Source organism: Magallana gigas, chromosome 1, assembly GCF_963853765.1.
Source record: "Magallana gigas chromosome 1, xbMagGiga1.1, whole genome shotgun sequence".
Classification (NCBI taxonomy): Eukaryota; Metazoa; Mollusca; class Bivalvia; order Ostreida; family Ostreidae; genus Magallana; species Magallana gigas.
This window is the reverse complement of record NC_088853.1, coordinates 17,688,096-17,707,785: the sequence shown is the minus strand read 5'-3', so window position 1 is coordinate 17,707,785 and position 19,690 is coordinate 17,688,096. Positions and strand designations below refer to the sequence as shown.

The 19,690-nt window shown below is 34.0% G+C and overlaps 1 protein-coding gene and 1 long non-coding RNA gene across 2 annotated transcripts; both read right to left on the bottom strand.

The window, feature by feature from the left end:
• Positions 1-3,274: 3,274 nt before the first annotated feature.
• LOC105320023 (ornithine decarboxylase antizyme 1-like) lies at positions 3,275-7,263 on the bottom strand. The gene is given in 6 exon segments (XM_011417776.4): positions 3,275-4,001; positions 4,267-4,352; positions 4,757-4,923; positions 5,607-5,726; positions 5,728-5,782; positions 7,087-7,263. Coding segments are annotated over 6 exon segments (657 nt in total). The 5' UTR covers positions 7,185-7,263; the 3' UTR covers positions 3,275-3,870.
• Positions 7,264-15,472: 8,209 nt separating this feature from the next.
• LOC136275427 (uncharacterized) lies at positions 15,473-18,657 on the bottom strand. The gene is made up of 2 exons (XR_010713986.1): positions 18,034-18,657; positions 15,473-15,775 (listed from the first exon to the last, which is right to left on the bottom strand). It is a non-coding gene; the product is annotated as an uncharacterized lncRNA (long non-coding RNA).
• Positions 18,658-19,690: the final 1,033 nt, after the last annotated feature.

Sequence of the window (19,690 nt, the reverse complement as noted above, 5' to 3'; positions counted from 1 at the left end):
ATTTTACATTTTTGACTTCTTCTTGAAAACTACCAGGCCAATCGTTACCGTTTTTGGTGTAAAGCATCTCTATGGTAAGAAGAATCTAAATTGTGAAATTCATGGCTCTACCACCCCTGAGGTGCCACGGGCGGGGCCAAATATGCAAAAAAAGCCAAATTTTCAAAAATCTTTTTCTCTACTCCCACGCATGTGAGGAAAAAACTAAATGCATGGTTATGTTGTCCATGAAGCCCTCTACCGAAATTGTGAAATTTATGGCCCCTGGGTCCGGGGTTCTGGCTCTAGGGTGGGGCCAATGTGGCCATATAGTAAAAATGTATTTAATCTTAGAAAATCTTCTTCTCTACTACCATATACATTTGTCAAAAACTAAATGCATGATTATGATGTCCATGAAGCCCTCAACCTAAATTGTGAAATTCATGACCCCTGGGTCAGGGGTTCAGGCTCTAGGGTTGGGCCAATATGGCCATATAGTAAAAATGTATTAAATCTTAGAAAATCTTCTTCTCTATTATCATATATATTTGTCAACAACTAAATGCATGATTATGATGTCCATGAAGCCCTCAACCTAAATTGTGAAGTTCATGACCCCTTGGTCAGGGGTTCAGGCTCTAGGGTTGGGCCAATATGGCCAAATAGTAAAAATGTATTAAATCTTAGAAAATCTTCTTCTCTACCCCCATATATATTTTTAAAAAACTAAATGCATGATTATGATGTCCATGAAGCCCTCTACCAAAATTGTGAAATTCATGACCCCTGGGTCAGGGGTTCAGGCTCTAGGGTGAGGCCAATATGGCCAAATAGTAAAAATGTATTAAATCTTAGAAAATCTTCTTCTCTACTCCCATATATATTTGTTAAAAATTAAATGCATTGTTATGATGTCCATGAGGTCCTCTACCAAAATTATGAAATTCATGACCCCTGGGTCAGGGGTTCAGGCTGTAGGGTGGGGCCAATATGGCCATATAGTAAAAAAAATTTAAATCTTAAAAAATCTTCTTCTCTACTCCCACACATGTGAGCAAAAAACTGAATACATGGTTATGATGTCCATGAGGGCCTCTACTAAAATTGTGAAATTCATGACCCCTTTGTTTAATATAGGTGTTCAGGCTCTAGGGTTGGGCCAATATGGCCATGTAGTAAAAATGTTTTAAATCTTAAAAAATCTTCTCTACTCCTACACATGTGGGCAAAAAAATGAATACATGGTTATGATATCCACAATCTCCTTGACCTAAATTGTGAAATTCATGGCCCCTGAGTCAGGTGTTTAAACATTTTCTTCTATTCTATTCTCACACATCTGTATAAAAAAACTGACTAATAATTATGTTTACCAGGAAGTCCTCTACTGAAATTTTAATTTTCATGTCCCCTCAAGGATGGGTTTTGACTCTAGGGCAGGGCCAAAATGGATGTATAGATGTTAATGCATATAACGTTAAAAAATTATTTTCTTTACTCCCACACACCTGAAAGGAAAACGGAATTCATGATTTTGTTGACCAGATCTTTTAGTTTTTCACCAAAATAATAGGTTTCACAGTTCTTTTTGAAACGTGGTCGTCATTACAAATTTATAATTTTTCTATGAAAAATGAAACCTAATTAATTAGATGCATATATGAGACTCCATGACAAGTTTGTGTATGGGATATATGCTACTCAGGTGACCGTTAAGGCCAATTGGCCTCTTGTTTCTGCATGCAATGTCCGCTGCCTTCATACATGTATAAATCACAAAAGAGAGCAATTTATAAAACGTCAACGACAAACAGGATATTACCCTTCCTGTCAATCTACATGTTTACTTCACCTATAAATAATCCCAGTCTAATCTCTTTAAAGATTAAATTTCTGATTTACCTGTGATTATACATGTGCCTACATTATCACTGAATTAACTACGATATATTTAATTCTTGTTTACTGTTTGGAGTAAGGTCTACTCTTACGACACCTGTATTAATGAGCAATATATGTCCACTCGTTTTACCGTACTTAAGAAATAAGGAATAACTCTGAGTATTATGAGGTGATAATTTTCGTTGGGGCAAGGTCAACTCCAATAAAGCCCAGAGGGCTTTATGATAAATTTAAATATAAAAATATTTTTTTTGCATAAACACGCGACAAATTATTAATCCACCAAAAAAAACACAATGGATAAGACCAAGTTGCTCTGGTTTACGAGACAGGTGTCCTGAATCATAAATGATAATAACTGTTTGTATAACCTGGTTAATGTTGCGGATATATAAATAATTTACTGATAATGAAGTTAGGTTCCAAGGGGAGAATTACTTTAGACATATGTTTCTTGTATGTTTTCTTCACATGAATTGATCACGACTTACAACCAGGTATTTTCTACTTGGTTTAACCCATATGCTTCCGATTTGGTAAAATATGACCAGGAAAGCAACTTTTTCATATAACCGTATATCCGATAAATTTCGTGATGATCTAATTTCGCTAATTTTGCGATCTCTTTCAATTTGAAAAAGATTGAATATGAACAGATTATATCACATATTATTTTCGAAAAGAAATTTTCAAAATCGCAAAAGAATGACTTGCGCAAATTAAAAATGCTACAGGTTTTCCCTATTTTCGCAAATTTTGTGACACGCGAAAAAAACCCGGATATGCTGTATTCTGTCATAAGGCATCATTCATAGTTGACAAATTTTTTGTCTAATGTATTTATAAATGATCAAAACATGTTACAAAGAAGTTTATTGGCATCATTGTTTTTAAATAATTTAGGTTTTCAACAATTCATAATTGGAGCGATTTTTTAAAACCATTTTTATCTGAAAATGATTGAAATGTCCCGATCGTGAAAGGGAAAAAAGAAAATAAACTTTCAACATTTTTTTTTTCACTGTTCTTTATTTTATAATAGATTTATATAGAAACATTTCTGCACAAAAACGGGGAGAAAAACAACCAATAGTCAAACCATTATCTACATAGACTCAGTAATACAAAGACTCAGTGTTTAAAATGACAAATACCAAGTAAAAACACTCCTTTAGTGGGAATTTTGAAATTGTTAGCTACATGGAGGTCATTAACATGCAAGATAGTGAAAATATGTGCAATACGCTGAAATTGCGACTAACAATAAATGGTCCAAAGTACATGTATAATTACATGTGTATCACTAAGCAAAAATGTTTCTACACAAAACAATACGTACAATGAAAAAAAAAGTTTTTAAAATGTAAAAATATTAACGAATGAACCTGCGTTACATAGTACAATACATATATTTATTTTTTTTAACTTTTTAAAGATATTTTTTCTTTTTTTTTTTGCATTTTCTTATTTTTTTGTAATACATGTCTATTTCATGACAGAGGACATTTAAGAAGTGCTAAAAAAAATTTGAATTAATAAAAAAAAATCCACACAAAATATGAAATGTTGTACAAGTTATTGCAAAACAAGACCAACATCTGATGTCATTTGATCGTAAGGCGATGAAATTGTTTTTGTTCAGATAACCCAAAACCAAGCACTAGGTCAGAAAAAAACCCACACAAAAAGAATATTTCCAAACGATGTAAATAATGGCAACAAGTTTGATACAAAATATTTGTTCACAGTTTATATAAAAGAAATTCAATATTTTAGATTTGTTACCAACACTTTTTGTGCTTCACGAAAATTAACAGTGTTTCTTCTTTTTGAAAATAAACCTGAAAAAAAATTTGAGTGAACAAAAATACTACCAACTATGAGAAAAAAAAAGTGATTTGAAATCAAAATCAACAAAATCAAAGAGAAAAGGTTCAAAAAGTGGCCCATAATACTAAAAGCTCTATTGATTAAGGAAAACGTTATTTAGTCATCGTCCAAATCGTCAGGGTCAATCCTGTACACCATGTACATGACCTCTGGTACCATGGGAACGATGGGGTCACCAGGGCAAGCCACTGCGAATCCCATGAACATGAAAGTCCGGATCAGGGAGGCTAAAAATAGAACAGATCAAATCAGCTTCAAACAAACATTTTTTTTACCCTTCATTTGCAACATTTGCTGTGCATTTTTTTTTTACTAAAATATTGAAAATTGTATATTTGGTTATACATTATATATGACGGTAAAAAAAAAAGGTTGTGTATAACAAATTTTCCAATTTTCAGAAAATTGCAATAATCATGTTTAAGAATGAAACTGAATTGGAGGGGTGGGGGGGGGGGGGTGTGGGGATGTTATTGCTATTAATAATATTACCTCGGTCATTTCTGCTCTTGCAAAAGCAGAGGATGACGTGCTCACAGCAAAGCTTCTCCTCTGCGTACTCAAGAAGAGTGATCAAGCTATAATAGAAAGAATATGTTTAAATTAAAACACACTTCTGGTATATTGTAAGGCTGAGGTACATTAAATAGAAAAACAAAAATTTCCTGGCCATAACTAAAATACATAAAGACAAAGATAGGTAAAAACCACCAACTTTTATAGGTGTCTCTCCCCCAATATAAAACTTCTTTTATTCAATTTTTTATTTTTTTTTTATTTTGGGGGGGGCGGATTTGCACAAGACTTACTTCACTACAAAGAAGCATTGTTGATGGACAGACATGAATGAGAATGTGATTCATGTAAGGACCTTATGGAGTAAATGTTTGAAAGAACTTTGACATGTTTAATTTGTTCATGAGCGGATGCGGATAAAACAATCCAATATTTCTTGCGGATGACGACGGATTCCTGCACTGACCTTTCCTTCGAGCCCTCCGGAAGAATTCCGTTGGGGACTTCCACGTACAAGTTGCGATTCTTCACAATGGTTTCCCAGGTGACCTTGTGTTGTCCTGAGAGGTAAACAGTAAAGCTCAGGTTGGCCGTCGCTCTAGTCTCCACCTCTACAGGTCGGTTGTTGTCCAGCTGGTTCAACGAGAATATAACAACATATGTACATACACTGAATATATACATGTATAAAGTTACACTAAATGTACGGAGCATGTAAGACTAAATGTACCTCGTCACAACTTAATTTCACTGTGTCAGTGCATTTGAGAGGTGAAGTAGGTATTGACAGAGGCCGGATTCGTATCGAGATGGAAGTGTTATGGCATACTATAATACGTTTCCCGTAGGTAAACAAAAATAGTTTACTGCTATACTATACTATATATATACAAAGAAACACGTACATTATAAAAAGTTACTTTAAGTGTACATTTATGTGGGAAGTTTTCCTTCCTTTTTCCTCTTTTTCTTCTTTTAAAAATGTCATGTATCAAATACGATCAGGAGGGATCAAATCCCATAAAACCCACAGTGCTTAAAGGTACATGTAGATTTGATCACCTCATAATGTTCAATGAATGATTATTACTTGTACTTATATAAAATTTTCACCGAAATTGTTCAATTGAATATTAATTTACTAACATTTTTTCATTATTTTCATTTCGTTTAATGATGAGCTTGTGCCCCAAAGTACGTCATTTGCATAAACGGTGAACTGTATCACACTATAAGTCACAAAATATATGGGTTATGTCACCACAGAGAAAGATACTTAAAAATTATGCGACGATTGTATATAAAAATAGACTAACCTGTGCCTGACGGCTGTTTTCCTTAATAAACAAGCTTTTAGCACTGACAGGGGGCTCTGTTGAAACCCCCACGCCGTTGCCCTCTGTCACGAATGACACGTTGACGGCGTGGGGAGCATCAGGAACACGACCGAGGCCCTGCACCAAGCGATATGGAGTACCGCTTGCTGGGCAAACTGAAAGGAGAAAGTGAAAGTACAATCAGATGCTGGTATAAGAAAATCATTGCCTTTTAAATAAGTCGAGTCAGGTCCAATAAATATGAAGTTTTTGGGGGTAGGGAAAGGGGGGGGGGGAGGTAATTGAATGAACACCATTATTTCATAAATAAGTGGTTTTTGATCATTTACTACATACAGTAACAATAGTACTAAGAGTATTTAACTATTCATGTTACACAAACACTTATATTTGATGATTTTTCCTGTCAATTATCATTGCTATATATACCATTAAGTTAATTCTTCTTCAAGCCATGATAATGCATTTGGGATCCATGTAAAGTATCAAAACTGTTCTTATAAAAAGCAGGAGAATTTCCATCCAGTGCTTATTTCAGGTATATTGATTGCAATGAACACGATGAAAGAGAATTTGAGAAAATTCAAGTAAAAGTCTGTTCTGTCATCAACATTTATGGTATTACAACAAAGTCCATGCCGGCGGATGGAAAAAACCAAACGCATTACAATGGAATTTACCTAAAATAACTGTTTTTCTGGTGGACTAACATGGTAATCATGGCAATCACTGATGGACTTTGCTAAATTAATCTTACGCAGTAAAATCTCAGGAGAGGAGAGTCTGGTGATATTAAACTTGACAAACTGATGAAAAAATTTGAGATGATTTGTTTATGTTCTAGAAAAAAAAAAATAATATCTATGACAATCCCTAATTCATCATGTTCATTTACTGAAAAAAAGGAAAGAAATCCACACCTTCGACAGTCACAGTTCACGTGTTTTTTTATCGGGGTGAATAATCTGTTATATCAGAAAAATTAAACACTTCCGTGATAAAAATATCTAGGCCTAACTCAATAATAATTTCAGAACAGTGACCCAATTTAAAAAACAAGCGATTCTCGATTGAGGAATCAAAAGAATTCTGGATAAAAATAATTTGACAAGGTGTGTATATAAAATATAAGACATTGGAGTCTTTCTCGATTAATAAATATCATACAACGACTTCTTATAAAATATTTTGTGGAAAACAAAGTTCATCAGCTGACTCTTACGTCACATATCTTGACCCGATCACGATGCTTCGAAATATCGAGGGAAAAAAACAACAATCTTTAAACTAGACTATCTACTGTTAAGGTTAATCTAAAAGAATCTCTCAACGTGATTCTAAATTAAAACTACATCTACGTAGTAAGTTTGATGACCTTCCTTTTATTGACAAAAAAAGATGGCCGACTTTCTTGTCGATTTGATCGCAATCAAACAAAAGAATAAATATATGAACTCACAGGTTTGTACTATGTAACGCAGGCATTTTCTCCTTTTCTTCTTTCGCTTTCGGGCCAAAGTTTTCGTCTAAAATTATGGCGTCGGCGGCCCTCAACATCACTTTCTCGCGGTGTGTGTGTTTACACCCCGAATACGAAATTCTGTTTGAGAGAAGTTTCCGGATTTGTTCGATTTATACACGCACTTCGGCAATTTCCGCGTGTGACAAATTGTTGACGTCACAATGAATCGCAATTCCTCGGATTTTTACCACATAGTGCGTGTGAACATTCTGCAAAGAAAAATGGGTGAAATATGTAGCATGGGTAATTTTTAAAATTAAACATTTTAAGAACAGACTGAAAGACAGAAATGGTTAGACTTATGGTCCTGACCCCATCCCCCCACCCCAGCGAAATTCAATTCAAATTAACATTAACATTGAATTAACACTAAAAATTACCAAAAACTAGAGCAGAGCTCGTGGCAAAGCCCCGAGTAGGTCTTCCGTTGTTGCTGCGAGTTGAAAATATATGTTCCGATTATAATGACTATACTTTCAGTTCTGCTTTTGTTATAAAAATGTGTTGTTATTGAAAGTCTGTATATAAAACGTGTTTTGAAAAAAGAAAGGAAGAAAATATTTTAGGAAAACTATTTGTCGAGCAGAGTTTATGTAATCGTTTCAAACATTGTTTAAAAAATGAGATCATGTTTAATGGCGAGTTAAATTTTCAAAGGGTAGCAAGCATTGTTATAAACATTAAACAGTATGTACTCATGATTCATGTCAGGAATTGTATTTCTTTTTTAAACTGAACTCGCCTACAAAACACGTAAACTTTTCTCAAAGATAACTTCTATATTAAAATATTTCTAAATTTAAGAAGACTATGTGCAAGTTTAGAATTGCGTGCTGACAAAATTTACAGACCCTAAAACGTACTACTACACCAAAAAAGCGTGCGGCCAACGTGCGAGAAACGTTTCGTGTAAACCTTTTAGAGTTTCATGTAAACCGTTTAGCGTTTCGGGCAAAGCGTGTAAATCGTTTCGAGCAAAGCGTGCGAGAACCGTTTGAAACGTTCATCAGATTTCATTCGGAACTCTCTGACAAGTTAATTGTTTCAAAATGGCGCGCGTGTTTTACATTACTTTAACAAAATTGAACGAATTTTTAACAAACAAAAGAAAGGTATATGTATTAAAAGACGACTAGTTACAGAGTACATGTATATTTAACGTTTTCATGCGATGTTTCAGTACTGAAACAATATTAAAATTCGCTATACATAAAAAAATATTAAATACAGTTAGCGAAACATGATTTCTATTAGAACAAACCTAAATCAACTTTAACTTGCACGATCATGTTTTGATAAGCATGTATTTTTATTATCTATTTACATCGATAACTCTTACTGAGACCATTCGGCTGTGTACAGCAGCACACATAACCTCGGACATCGGGCGAGACCTGCACCTGGCTGAACCTGTCAATCAAACTCTGTGTATTTGTTTTCATTGGATGGTCAGGCGTCTCTCTTTTGTCAAAAGCCAATGGAAAATTAATGAATTCAAGGTAATCGGAATCAGAATTTGATAAAGCACACAATTTAAATGATAGAAAATTTATTAATTATTTGAACAAAATTAAATGTAAACATTGAAAGGAAATAAAAAAATTAATTATTATGGGAATCTATACGCATGGTACTCAATTAAGATAGATTATATTATGATTTTATTATTTTATGTAGTAAAATCACCCTTCCAACTGTTACTCAATTACATAACAATTGATGACCTGGGGCTATAAATGTTCTGAGCTGTGTGCGCTGAAGCGGCACAAGATTCTCGATCGCATGCGGCAATTGAATTAACACAGACTGGCCGAATAAACAAAGGGGTGAGAAAGTGAAACAAAATGTTACACATAAGAAGAAACCACCAAAAATGTTTTTCGACAGATCTTGATATCTTTTCTCCAATTAAAAAAAAATCCAGCGCGAGCACCTGTCAGCGGGGCGGGAGGAGTGGGGGGGGGGGGGGGCAGCAATGAGTTCGCTTCCACAATGAAACTACAGAAGTGATTAATATGTGACCGATAGAATCTAATCTAAAGTTGTTTAAACTCATGTGAATATTTTCTAAAATAATCATCGAATGCCTCAATTCAGGGCATTCCTTTATCGTGCTAGCACCTACCGCAAACATGTAACATGGAACTTTGATTATAATTTGATTTGATTTTTAAACTACCTTGTACGCTATCGTATAAATCAATGCTTAATCAACGGTAAAAGTAAAATAACTTTATCTTAAACCAATATAATAGTTGAAAACATAATAAAATAAAGTTGTGTCCGTGCAAAATATGAAACATAAACGCGTCATAAGGTACATGTAGAAGAACACGAACCGACCGCGGATCACTTAACCACTCGCGCCGGATCTCCTCAGCCATGTGCGAGGGATGATCATTATTTAAAGGGTTAATATATTTGAGGGGGGTGGGGTGGGGGGTGTTGATTTAAAACATTAATTGTACAGTTTTTAAAGTAGTTTACATAAACCAACCAACCATTAGTTTATGTCTAACGATTTTTCCGATATGGAGTAATATCGTTCATTAATATTCATTTACACTCAAATATTTAATTAAATATATACAAGTAGGACAAACCTTTATAACATAAAATTAAAACAGTTCTTGTATATACGGCTATATTAACTCAAACACGTTCATATGCATGCAAGTGTAAGTCGCGGTGTGCGAATCTTGTGTATTAAATAACCGCTTACCGCTAGGTAATGCAGCCGTGGCTGATCTCCTCGGCCGTGGGCGAAGGATAGATTACGTAAAGGTACAACGCACAGAAACGCACAGCTCAGAACCAAGGAAGATTTGAAAAGTTTGCAGTATAATGACCTTACTCTATCAAATAGAAGTTCTTTATTTTAAACTAAAAACCCACAATTGATCTATGTCTATTATTGCTTTAGAGAATGACATTGCTTTTATTAATTAAATGAACTACATGTATTTCTTACTTGACATCCAATCGTTTAATCCACAAAAGATCTTGTGTAATCAAAACTAAAACAATTCTTGAGTTCGCGGCTAAATAAATTCATATATAAGAGACGCAACTCTCGTGTATTAGATAACCACTGACCGCTAGGTAGTCCAGCCGCGACCACGGTGACCGACTTTCTCGGCCGCGGGCGAGGGAGAGCTTACGTAATGGTACACACACAGCTCTGATTCAAGGTAGATTTTGAATGCATGATGTTTATATTAAAAAGGTAATGCATATATTTTTTCATTCCATATTTTGTGTTTTACTAGAAAAGAAAAAGAATGTTTTGTTTTCCAATTCCCGTTTTTAAGGATTGTGCACTATAAGAACTTAACAACGACTTAAACTCCTAAAAAAAAGCATGTATTCTAAAAAAAAAAATTCTTATGAATTAATGCCTCCTGTATAAACCAGCATACTTTCTGCGGTAACTTCATGCCAGTTGTACGCACAAAGTCTTTCGTTAACTTGTCAAATAAAAACAGGTACATGCTAACATGTAAAGCTTTTTACACTCATACTACACAAACCACTTACAAAATAACATTGAAACGACCTTCATGAGATTCCAACAAACAGCTTTTCCAGCGACAGCCATATCAAAATCCTAACCGTTTTTGAGTTATTAAGCAAAAATTTTTAGGGGCCATTGGCCCTTCATTTAAGGGGCCAGCCCCTTTTTATTGGTGTCAAATGAAAGCCCTTGTTATTTTGCACAACTTTTATTCTACATGTCTTTACAAAAAATTTTCGTTCAAAAGATATAAAGGAAAACATGTCTAAATTTTTGCACTTTTTTGAATCCTGTTTTTTGACCCCCTACCTTTTCCTAAATAAAAAACGTAATCTATAAACATAAACAGATGTGCACAACTACAATGTCTCTGTTATTCAAATTCGTTGGATTCCCATTCCCTGCTATCATAGTCTCGGAGCCTTTGTCTGGAAACAAAAGGCCCTAAAAAAATTTAAAAGGGGAATAACTCTTTAACGGAAAGGGAATTCTACATTTTATGAATTGCTTAAGATAGTGTTTTGTAAAGTACATTAGCCCTGAAAATTTGAGCAAAAACCGTTTAGAAATGAGCAAGATATGAAGCCTCAAAGTTCGCGTCTAGGAAACAAAAAAAAAACTAGAGCAAAGCTCGTTGCAAAGCAACGAGTGGGTTTTCCGCTAATGTCGAAAGCAACGCTAGAAGTACGTCTAAGAAGCAGAGTTCTTTATCTAGTAACAAAGAAACCTAAGTACAAAAAGATAAAAAAAAAATCGAATGATTCTTGGTACAACTTAACATAATCCGAATGTTTTTAAGTACGACTTAACCAAAAACCCTTAACCATTTCAAGAACGACTTAACAAAAAAAACCAATGTGTTTAAGTACGACTTAACAAATTTGACTTCATTTTAGGTACAAGTTTACTTTACCTTGAACTAACATCTTTTTTCTTAACCCAGAATGCAAAATTAAAATTTACGTAAAAAATCAATTTTGTTTAAAACATAATTCTGAGCAACTTTTTCTCTTCACTGCTTTTTAAAGGGTTGACCTTTCGTACTGTGTGCTCGTTGCGTCATTAATTGTCAGAAACTTATCGATGTTAAGTTTACTTTACTGTACCTCTGTGAATATTTTCTATGTAAAATTACTATGAACCAGACAACATTGAAATGGTGAACATTTCAAAGGGCCCCGCTTATGTAATTTCAGAGAATTCTGCTTTGACCTTGAGCTATAACTTGAAATTTTTCCAGCTGGCATAGAACTTTTAATTCAATTTCATTCCTCCTAACATACATGCATTTTTGTTCAATCTGACCAAGATTAAGCATATTTGGAAAATAATCTACTGTCTAAAACTAATTTTAAAAAGATCTGCTATGACCTTCCAGGGCTCTACATTAACTTTTTTTCCTACTTGTCCATTCGGACAAGTGACCAAAACATTTACTTGTCCGAACTTCAACTTCACTTGTCCGAAAAATTTTCAATATTAAAGATCAAATATTGTCAACTTGAGAACTACAGTACTCTATTACTAAAATAAAATCATTTATTGATTAATACTCTAGCTATAATTAATAACCTGACTTTTTAAATGGAAACTTAAAGTGTCTTTCCTATAATTATGTACATGTATTTGTTCTATATAACATTAAACATGATTTGTCAGCTGTAGCTTTGTCATGGCAAATTACAAGACATCTTAAATTTAGCATCAGGTTTAAAAATACATGTAACTGTTATATTGATTTCTCAGCTGTTTTTTAAACTAAACATGGAATGCCATCATAGTCTATCAATGATGAATGAAACCTAAAATAAGTTACATTTCTTTCCATAATCCTTTATCTTTGCTACCTTTTCTTCCTTTCTTTTTCTTAACATATGTGTTTGGTACTTTGTAAGAACTAAGATCCACACCTTGAAAGTTGTTTGAAATTAGTGAACTTCAATCCCGATCAAGAGTAACTCAATTGCATTGCAATTTGATGTCGGGATCGAAATTCAAAATAACTAATCGATAAACTTATAACGAGACTACAGATAAACTTATCACAAAACTTTCTTTTCTTTTTTAAATGTTGGAGACTTCTTACTATAAAAAATGCACTTGTCCAGTCGGACAAGTGGCCAGCAATATTCACTTGTCCGCATATTTTTTTAACTGGTACCGGACAAGCGGACAAGCGTTAATGTCGAGCCCTGCCTTCACATTGACAGACTTGGTTCAAGGTCACTGCACGCCATTAACCAATAAACTCTGTAAAGGTAAAATATTAGCCAAATTGGGGCTAAAAGGAGAGTATATCTATGCTCTTAAAATATGGATTTTTGTGTGATCTGATATGACCTTGACTCTTCATCTACAAATATCATTCGAGGTCATTGCATATATTTTGATCAAAGGCATCATGTGGGTGAAGTATGAGGCTGAATGGAGCAAAGGGAGAGAAGATATACTCCGGACAAGGATTTTCAAAAATATAATTCTGCTATGACCTTCACAGTTTCTTTTCACTGAAAATAGGTTCAAGGTCACTACACACCCTTTCACCCTTTACTCAAACGCTCTGCTTATGTGAAGTCTGAGCCAAATAAGGGTTAGTAGAAATTATATATGCTCTCAAAAAAGGATTTTTGCATGATCCGATATGATCTTCACCCTTTACCTAGAAATTTCATGCAAGGTCACTGCACATCGTTTAACCATAGAGACACTCTGTGAGTATTAGCCAGATTGGACCAAAGGGAAAAAAGATATGCCCCAGACAAGGATTTTATATATATAATTCTGCTATGACCTTAACCTTATACCTAAAAACATGGTTCAAGGTCACTGCACATCCTTCAACCAAAGGAACCCTGTGGATGAGGTATGAGCCAGATTGGGCCAAGGGGAGAGAAGCTATGCTCCTGTCAAGCCATCTCGGATGGACAGACGGACAAATTGATCACTAGAAGGCGCCCGCATAAACATGCCTTTTTATCTAATTTAAAATAGTATCCATGCTATCTGCCCATGGTGAATAGTCATCAATATTTACAATATTTAACCAAAAAATAGCTTTTAAAAATATTTGAAAAGGTAAAAATTGTAAAAACCCCAGCGGGATTCGAACTCATGACTTACAGGTTCCTAGTAACCCTCTAACCCACTGTGCTAAGGAGTTATGTGACCATTTTTGAAAAGAAACTACATGTACTTATATAATTACACTTTATTTTATTGTTTATTTCGATAAACAATACGTCACAACATGGAAGTGTCCCATATCACCTTAAACTCGGAACACCTCTGACCTAATAAGATCGCATCATTAAATACAAAGTTTGATTTAACTCTAATTTGTTTATCATCAAGAAATTGTGCATCGCTGACAAATAAAGTTTTCTTCTGTATAATGAAATACCAATTAACTGACTATTCGGACAATAGCAAGTAAATTGTCCCACTCCACAGCAACTATTTCCCTTGGCTTTGCCTCATTAAATAGTTGCTGTCTTTGGGGACAATAAACTTGCTATTGTCCTCATACCCAGTAAATACTAAATAAGCATATAATATCCCATCCACCTACATTTCATGTTATATAACCTCCCGTTTGTAACCTTCAATTTCACTGTAAAGTCAACATATCTGTCATAGCCGCAAGTTTCACAATTTATTTCTGCTTCTCATGTACTTAAAATCAGGGGCCTTAATATTGCTTACCAATTCCATCAAGAGACATCCCTCTAACTATTGATAATCATTAAAATTCATTTCATGAATCTACGCAACAATGATAAACCTTCAAGTACAGTCACTCTCAATTTTACAATTGACGGTACTTTATCCGAAACTGTTCCTTGTACCTTTAAGTTAGTACACTAACATTTTTATGAAAAGACTAAGAAAGCTAATGCAATTCTGAGAAAAAGAATACCACATATTGCCAATTCCATTGAGGTTTAATAAAAATATGGCCATTTAAGTGAACCCACCGTTTCCAATTTCCTTTAGTAAACACAGATTTACAGGGTTCTCCATAGTAAAACATCTTTACCTGACCTTTTAGAGGTCAACTTTTGTTCAACCACCTTTAAAAAGAAACCTTATTCAATACAACATACCCCTACATGATATATAATCATGATAAAAGCTTCACATCACTTAGAAATACCCTTACATGTATACCCCCCACCCCCCAATCTTTTGATTTTCATAAAAAGTCATGGTTTGAAATGTTTTATCTAATTTTATGAAACGTGTGGCAATTTCCTTGAGTAATTTCTCGCACATATGAAAACAATCATCAATGATTCTAAAATTTGATCTTTATTTGTTTATTGTATGATTTGTACCATTTTAATTAACAAATAGACAGCTGTCCTGCTTGTGATTTCTTGTGTTCATGAAAAAAGTAAGCTAACAATCATATTTAGTGAATATCTAATCTATTCTGATTTCTAGTCTCCTTCTAACCATGCTAAAACAGTAAGTTACAACCTACAAGTTAGACATCTGCCTTAAATTAAAATTAAATTCAAACACACCCAGGTAGCTGGAGACAGATCGAGTTGATTTCAATGAAAAATTTTCAAATTTGACATGTTTTTCTACTTTTTTTTATGCATATATACCTTAGAAAGGTAGAAATAGGTTGTTTCTTGTTCATTTCAATAGTAATTATCATAGCAGATGTTATTTCAAAGTCAAATGTACATTTACATATCCTACATGTAATCTTAATGCAGACAATTAAATAGAGGGGGGGGGGGGGGATTTTTCAATTATGTAAACACATCTAAATATCTTTATGAAATAAAAAATAAAGGAAACATAATTGCATACTTTTATTGAAAAACAAATTTTCACAGCAATTATGAATTTCTTTATAAACAGCCTTAATTTTGTTTTCATAATTTCTTATCAAACACAAACCACAACATGGCATGATGCTTTCTTCAAGTTCCATTATTGTTTATGCATTATCGGATTTAATTTGAATTACCGGTAAATAGTCTGTAGAACACAAGGAATATGCATGTGGATAGAGGTGACAGGTTAATCTCAGGAGCTGACCCACAAGAATCAACAGGTACCGGTAAAAGCCATGTGGTAACAAGAGTCTGTTTTGAGCTGAAATAAAAAAAAAAAATAATTAGCTGTGTTTACATACATGTACTAGTAATAGCTGTGTTTACATTAACATATGCATAGTATTTCTGGAAAAAATACACTGACCATGCAGTGTAATAGGTATGACATATCCCAATACATGACATAACATTTAGGCTGTACAAGATCAAAAATTTGCATATCAAGTCATAATATAATATTAAAAAATTTTCATAGGTATAAACACTTATCAAATTGAGAGAGAGAGAGTTTGAGAGAGAGAGAGAGTTTATTACCGTACTTGTAGTGCAACAGTCAATATTTCAATTCGTAAATTACAAACGAATATTACCCACCGAACAGCGTCAAAGTACATGTACTGGTATTAGCTTCTGGTATACCATTTTTTATCAATTCTACTGTGTTTTTTTTTTTGCAAATAAATTAAGCAAGGGTTTTTGCTTATTTTCTTATAAATTACATGTTTTAAAAACAATACTATGTGTAATAAGCATAAAACATGTATGAGTAAACTTAATGAAGAATTTTTAATAGATTATTTTTCACAGAATGTGGTACATTACATGTATGTCAATCTTTATAAAACTAGCGTATATTTCATGCGCCATAAATTGCAAGTTTTTTTTAAATATTATTTACTTGCATGATAGGTATATATGGTCTAACCAAAATTTTCTTCACAAAGCTACAGCTGTATGTACCACATATATGTTTTGTCACAAGTATACATTTAAAAAAAAACAACCCCAAATTCCAACAGTTGAAATAAACTCAACTCATTCTCTGATAAGTTCATTGTGTTTTGTGCGTGCATATCTTATTTGTCTGCTGCAACAGCAGCCAATCAGCGGTAAGCTGAATCCACAAAAAGAAAGTTTGTGTTTTAGGAGCGGGTAAATTGTTTATGCGACACTGTCAAGAAAACCACACCAAATAATAACAGGAAACATAAATATTCACTTATATGTATTGTGTTGTAAAGTAAAGGTTTTTAACACTTATTGCATCTTGCAAAACATGTGATGACCCTTAATCATCTGTCATATATCTGATATACATGTATATGTAAAAGATGGGAGAAATAACGACGGAACAAACTGGGATTCGAACCTGGCCCTCTGAATCTCTAGTCAAGTGCTCTACCAACTGAGCTACATGTATCTGGCACCGGTATTCAAACCAGTCTGACCGTCACATTCCTTCCCCCTTAAATGATCTTCACCCTCGAAGATCACCCCTGGCAGGAGTTAACCTGTTAGTTCCAGGGGTTGGTCACAACACCAATATTGTAACAGGATGGGAGAAATAATGAAGGACCAAACCGGGATTTGAACCTGGGCCCCCTGAATCTCTAGTCAGGTGCTCTACCAACTGAGCTATCTTGCACTGGTATTCAAACCAGTCTGATCATCACATATATAAAGAATTATTTTAAACAATGTTGTTCAATAAAAAATAACACGCGCAACCTTCAGTTTTTGTCTGTAATTAATCAATATTGGTGTGCGATCAGTTCTCGCCGAGTACCATTTCTCACCAGTGCATTGTTACGTCATTTTATCAACACATAAAATTATATACGAAAATATGATGTTACAGTGCACCAGCGAGAAATGGTCCTCGACGAGAAATGCTCGCAGGCCAGTACTGCCAGTAGTCAGATTAAAAAAAGAGAATAAAAAATTACATTTAAAACATTAACAAGGACAATTTAAGTACACATCATAACTGCTAAACAAGAAAAATTATGTGAACTGGTAGAATAGTACGCATAGTTCTAACTTGTAACCTACATGTACAAGTACATGTACCGGGTACCCGTTGGTCTGCTAAACCTTTCTAATGATACAATGATTGGCATCATAAAGATATTAAAGTCATGTTTTAACTCTGAAGTCTGAAGTATACAATTTTATTTACTTGAAGTTATGTCTACAGGATATTCATGACTACATTTGGAGTCTTCTGCACAAGAATATATGATATGTTTCTAATTAGACCCTGCTTTGAATTTTGAGTTGAAAATTCACAATCTGTTATTTTTTTAAATAGATAAATTCAGTTACCCTTTCCAGTCCCCCATGAACCTCGAGCGAGTCTAAACATCCATGAAACATGTAAAAATTACACGTTAGTAAACAAACACCCACATCATAACAAAAACATCTAACAGTGTGCACATACTTACATGTACATCTATACTATATACTAAATTTTAACCACTTAACAAGAAACTTTAAAAGGAGTAAAAGCCTCACCTTCTTCAGTAACATCCACATAAATCACACACTTTAATGTCCATCTTTTCTCCTTTATTACTCGTAGCTTATCAACGGCTGATCGTCGACAGAAGTGTGGCTGTCAGAATTTCCTCGTAAACGATTCACACGAGAAAAATATCCTCCTTAAACAAATATGTAGTATTGTTCCCTGTGCATGTTCATATGTTTCACAGTAAATTGAAAATGCATTTGTACGTCGAAAGAATACACAACTTCTCTTCTGCATTACGGCTCTCTCTTTTCTACAATGCCGTTCGTTACTGTTTACATCGCGGGGGTTACAAACAGGGGCGCCCCGACAAATAGTTGCACATAGAACGTTAAAATAATGTGTGTTCATTGAATTCATAAATGATATAGATGAAAAAAATGAAATTGAATCACAACTATTTATCTAAGACGCAACACAACGTAATGCAGTATATGCCTGGGCTTTAAAGTGGCATTTGTTCGCTTGTGTGTCTATGTAGACAAATTAACTCGTTCATGTAACGTTACGATTCACACATATTTGTTTTATGAAATTTGAAAAAAATAGGGCACAGAACTTTTTAAATTTGATACCAAATGACATTATTTAATATATTAACAATAACTGAATTAATTTTTTTTTATAAAATGATAACGATTTTTGCTATCAGAAAAATACGTGTATGAGCTGCTGACCCCTAATTATAGGGGCCAGCCCTTTTTTCTTAATTTTAAATGAAAGCTCTCGTTATTCTAAACAACTTTTGTTCTATATGTATTAACAAAATATTTTTAGTTTAAAGGTTATAATACAAAAAGCAACAAAATTTCAGCCCCGAAAAAATCTTAAACTTTGGCGACAAATAGCTCAAAAACTAACAAAGAAATTACCAAAATTTTCATGCCAGCAAAACTATAAAATGTTACCGACAATTTCGCCAAATTTCATGCATCTATCATCTGTAGTTCCCGAGATCAACTCTGGACAAAAGACCCCCCAATTTTCAATTAAAGGGCAATAACTCATAACCGGAAGTGAATTTTAAAAATTTGAAAAAAACGTCTAGAGATATTAATATCATCTACATACCCTGAAAGTTTCATAGCAATCATACAAAAAATGTTCGAGAAATCTCGTGCACAAAATTTGCGGGAAAAAAAAAAAATAATAATAAGAAACAGTAGAATAACAGAAGGGTTTTCCGTTGAAAAACGGAAAACCCTAAAAAGAAAAATAAGAATAATCTTAATTTTTTTCCCGCACAATAATAGAAAGGTCTTCCGTTGGAAACGGAAGACCTTAATAATATGTTTTACGGTGCTACCGTTCTGGCGAGCGCAGCAAGAATTACACATACTGTACCTTGCATCATTGTCAACTTAATATAGTTTTATTTAGGTATCAAAGAACGTCAAAGAATGTTTGAGAGAGTATTGCTCTACAATAAGTATGCCAAAGGTACTAATTTTAATGGTTATGATACATACAGCCATGCGCGGATCTAGAGGGGGGTTCGGGGGGGGGGGTCCCGACCCCCCCTGGAAAATGAAAATTTATTAAATTTACATAGTAAAATTATCGCGAAAATATGCCTCGGACCCCCCCCTGGCAAACACAATTATCCTTCGGACCCCCCTGGAAAAATTTTCTGGATCCGCGCAT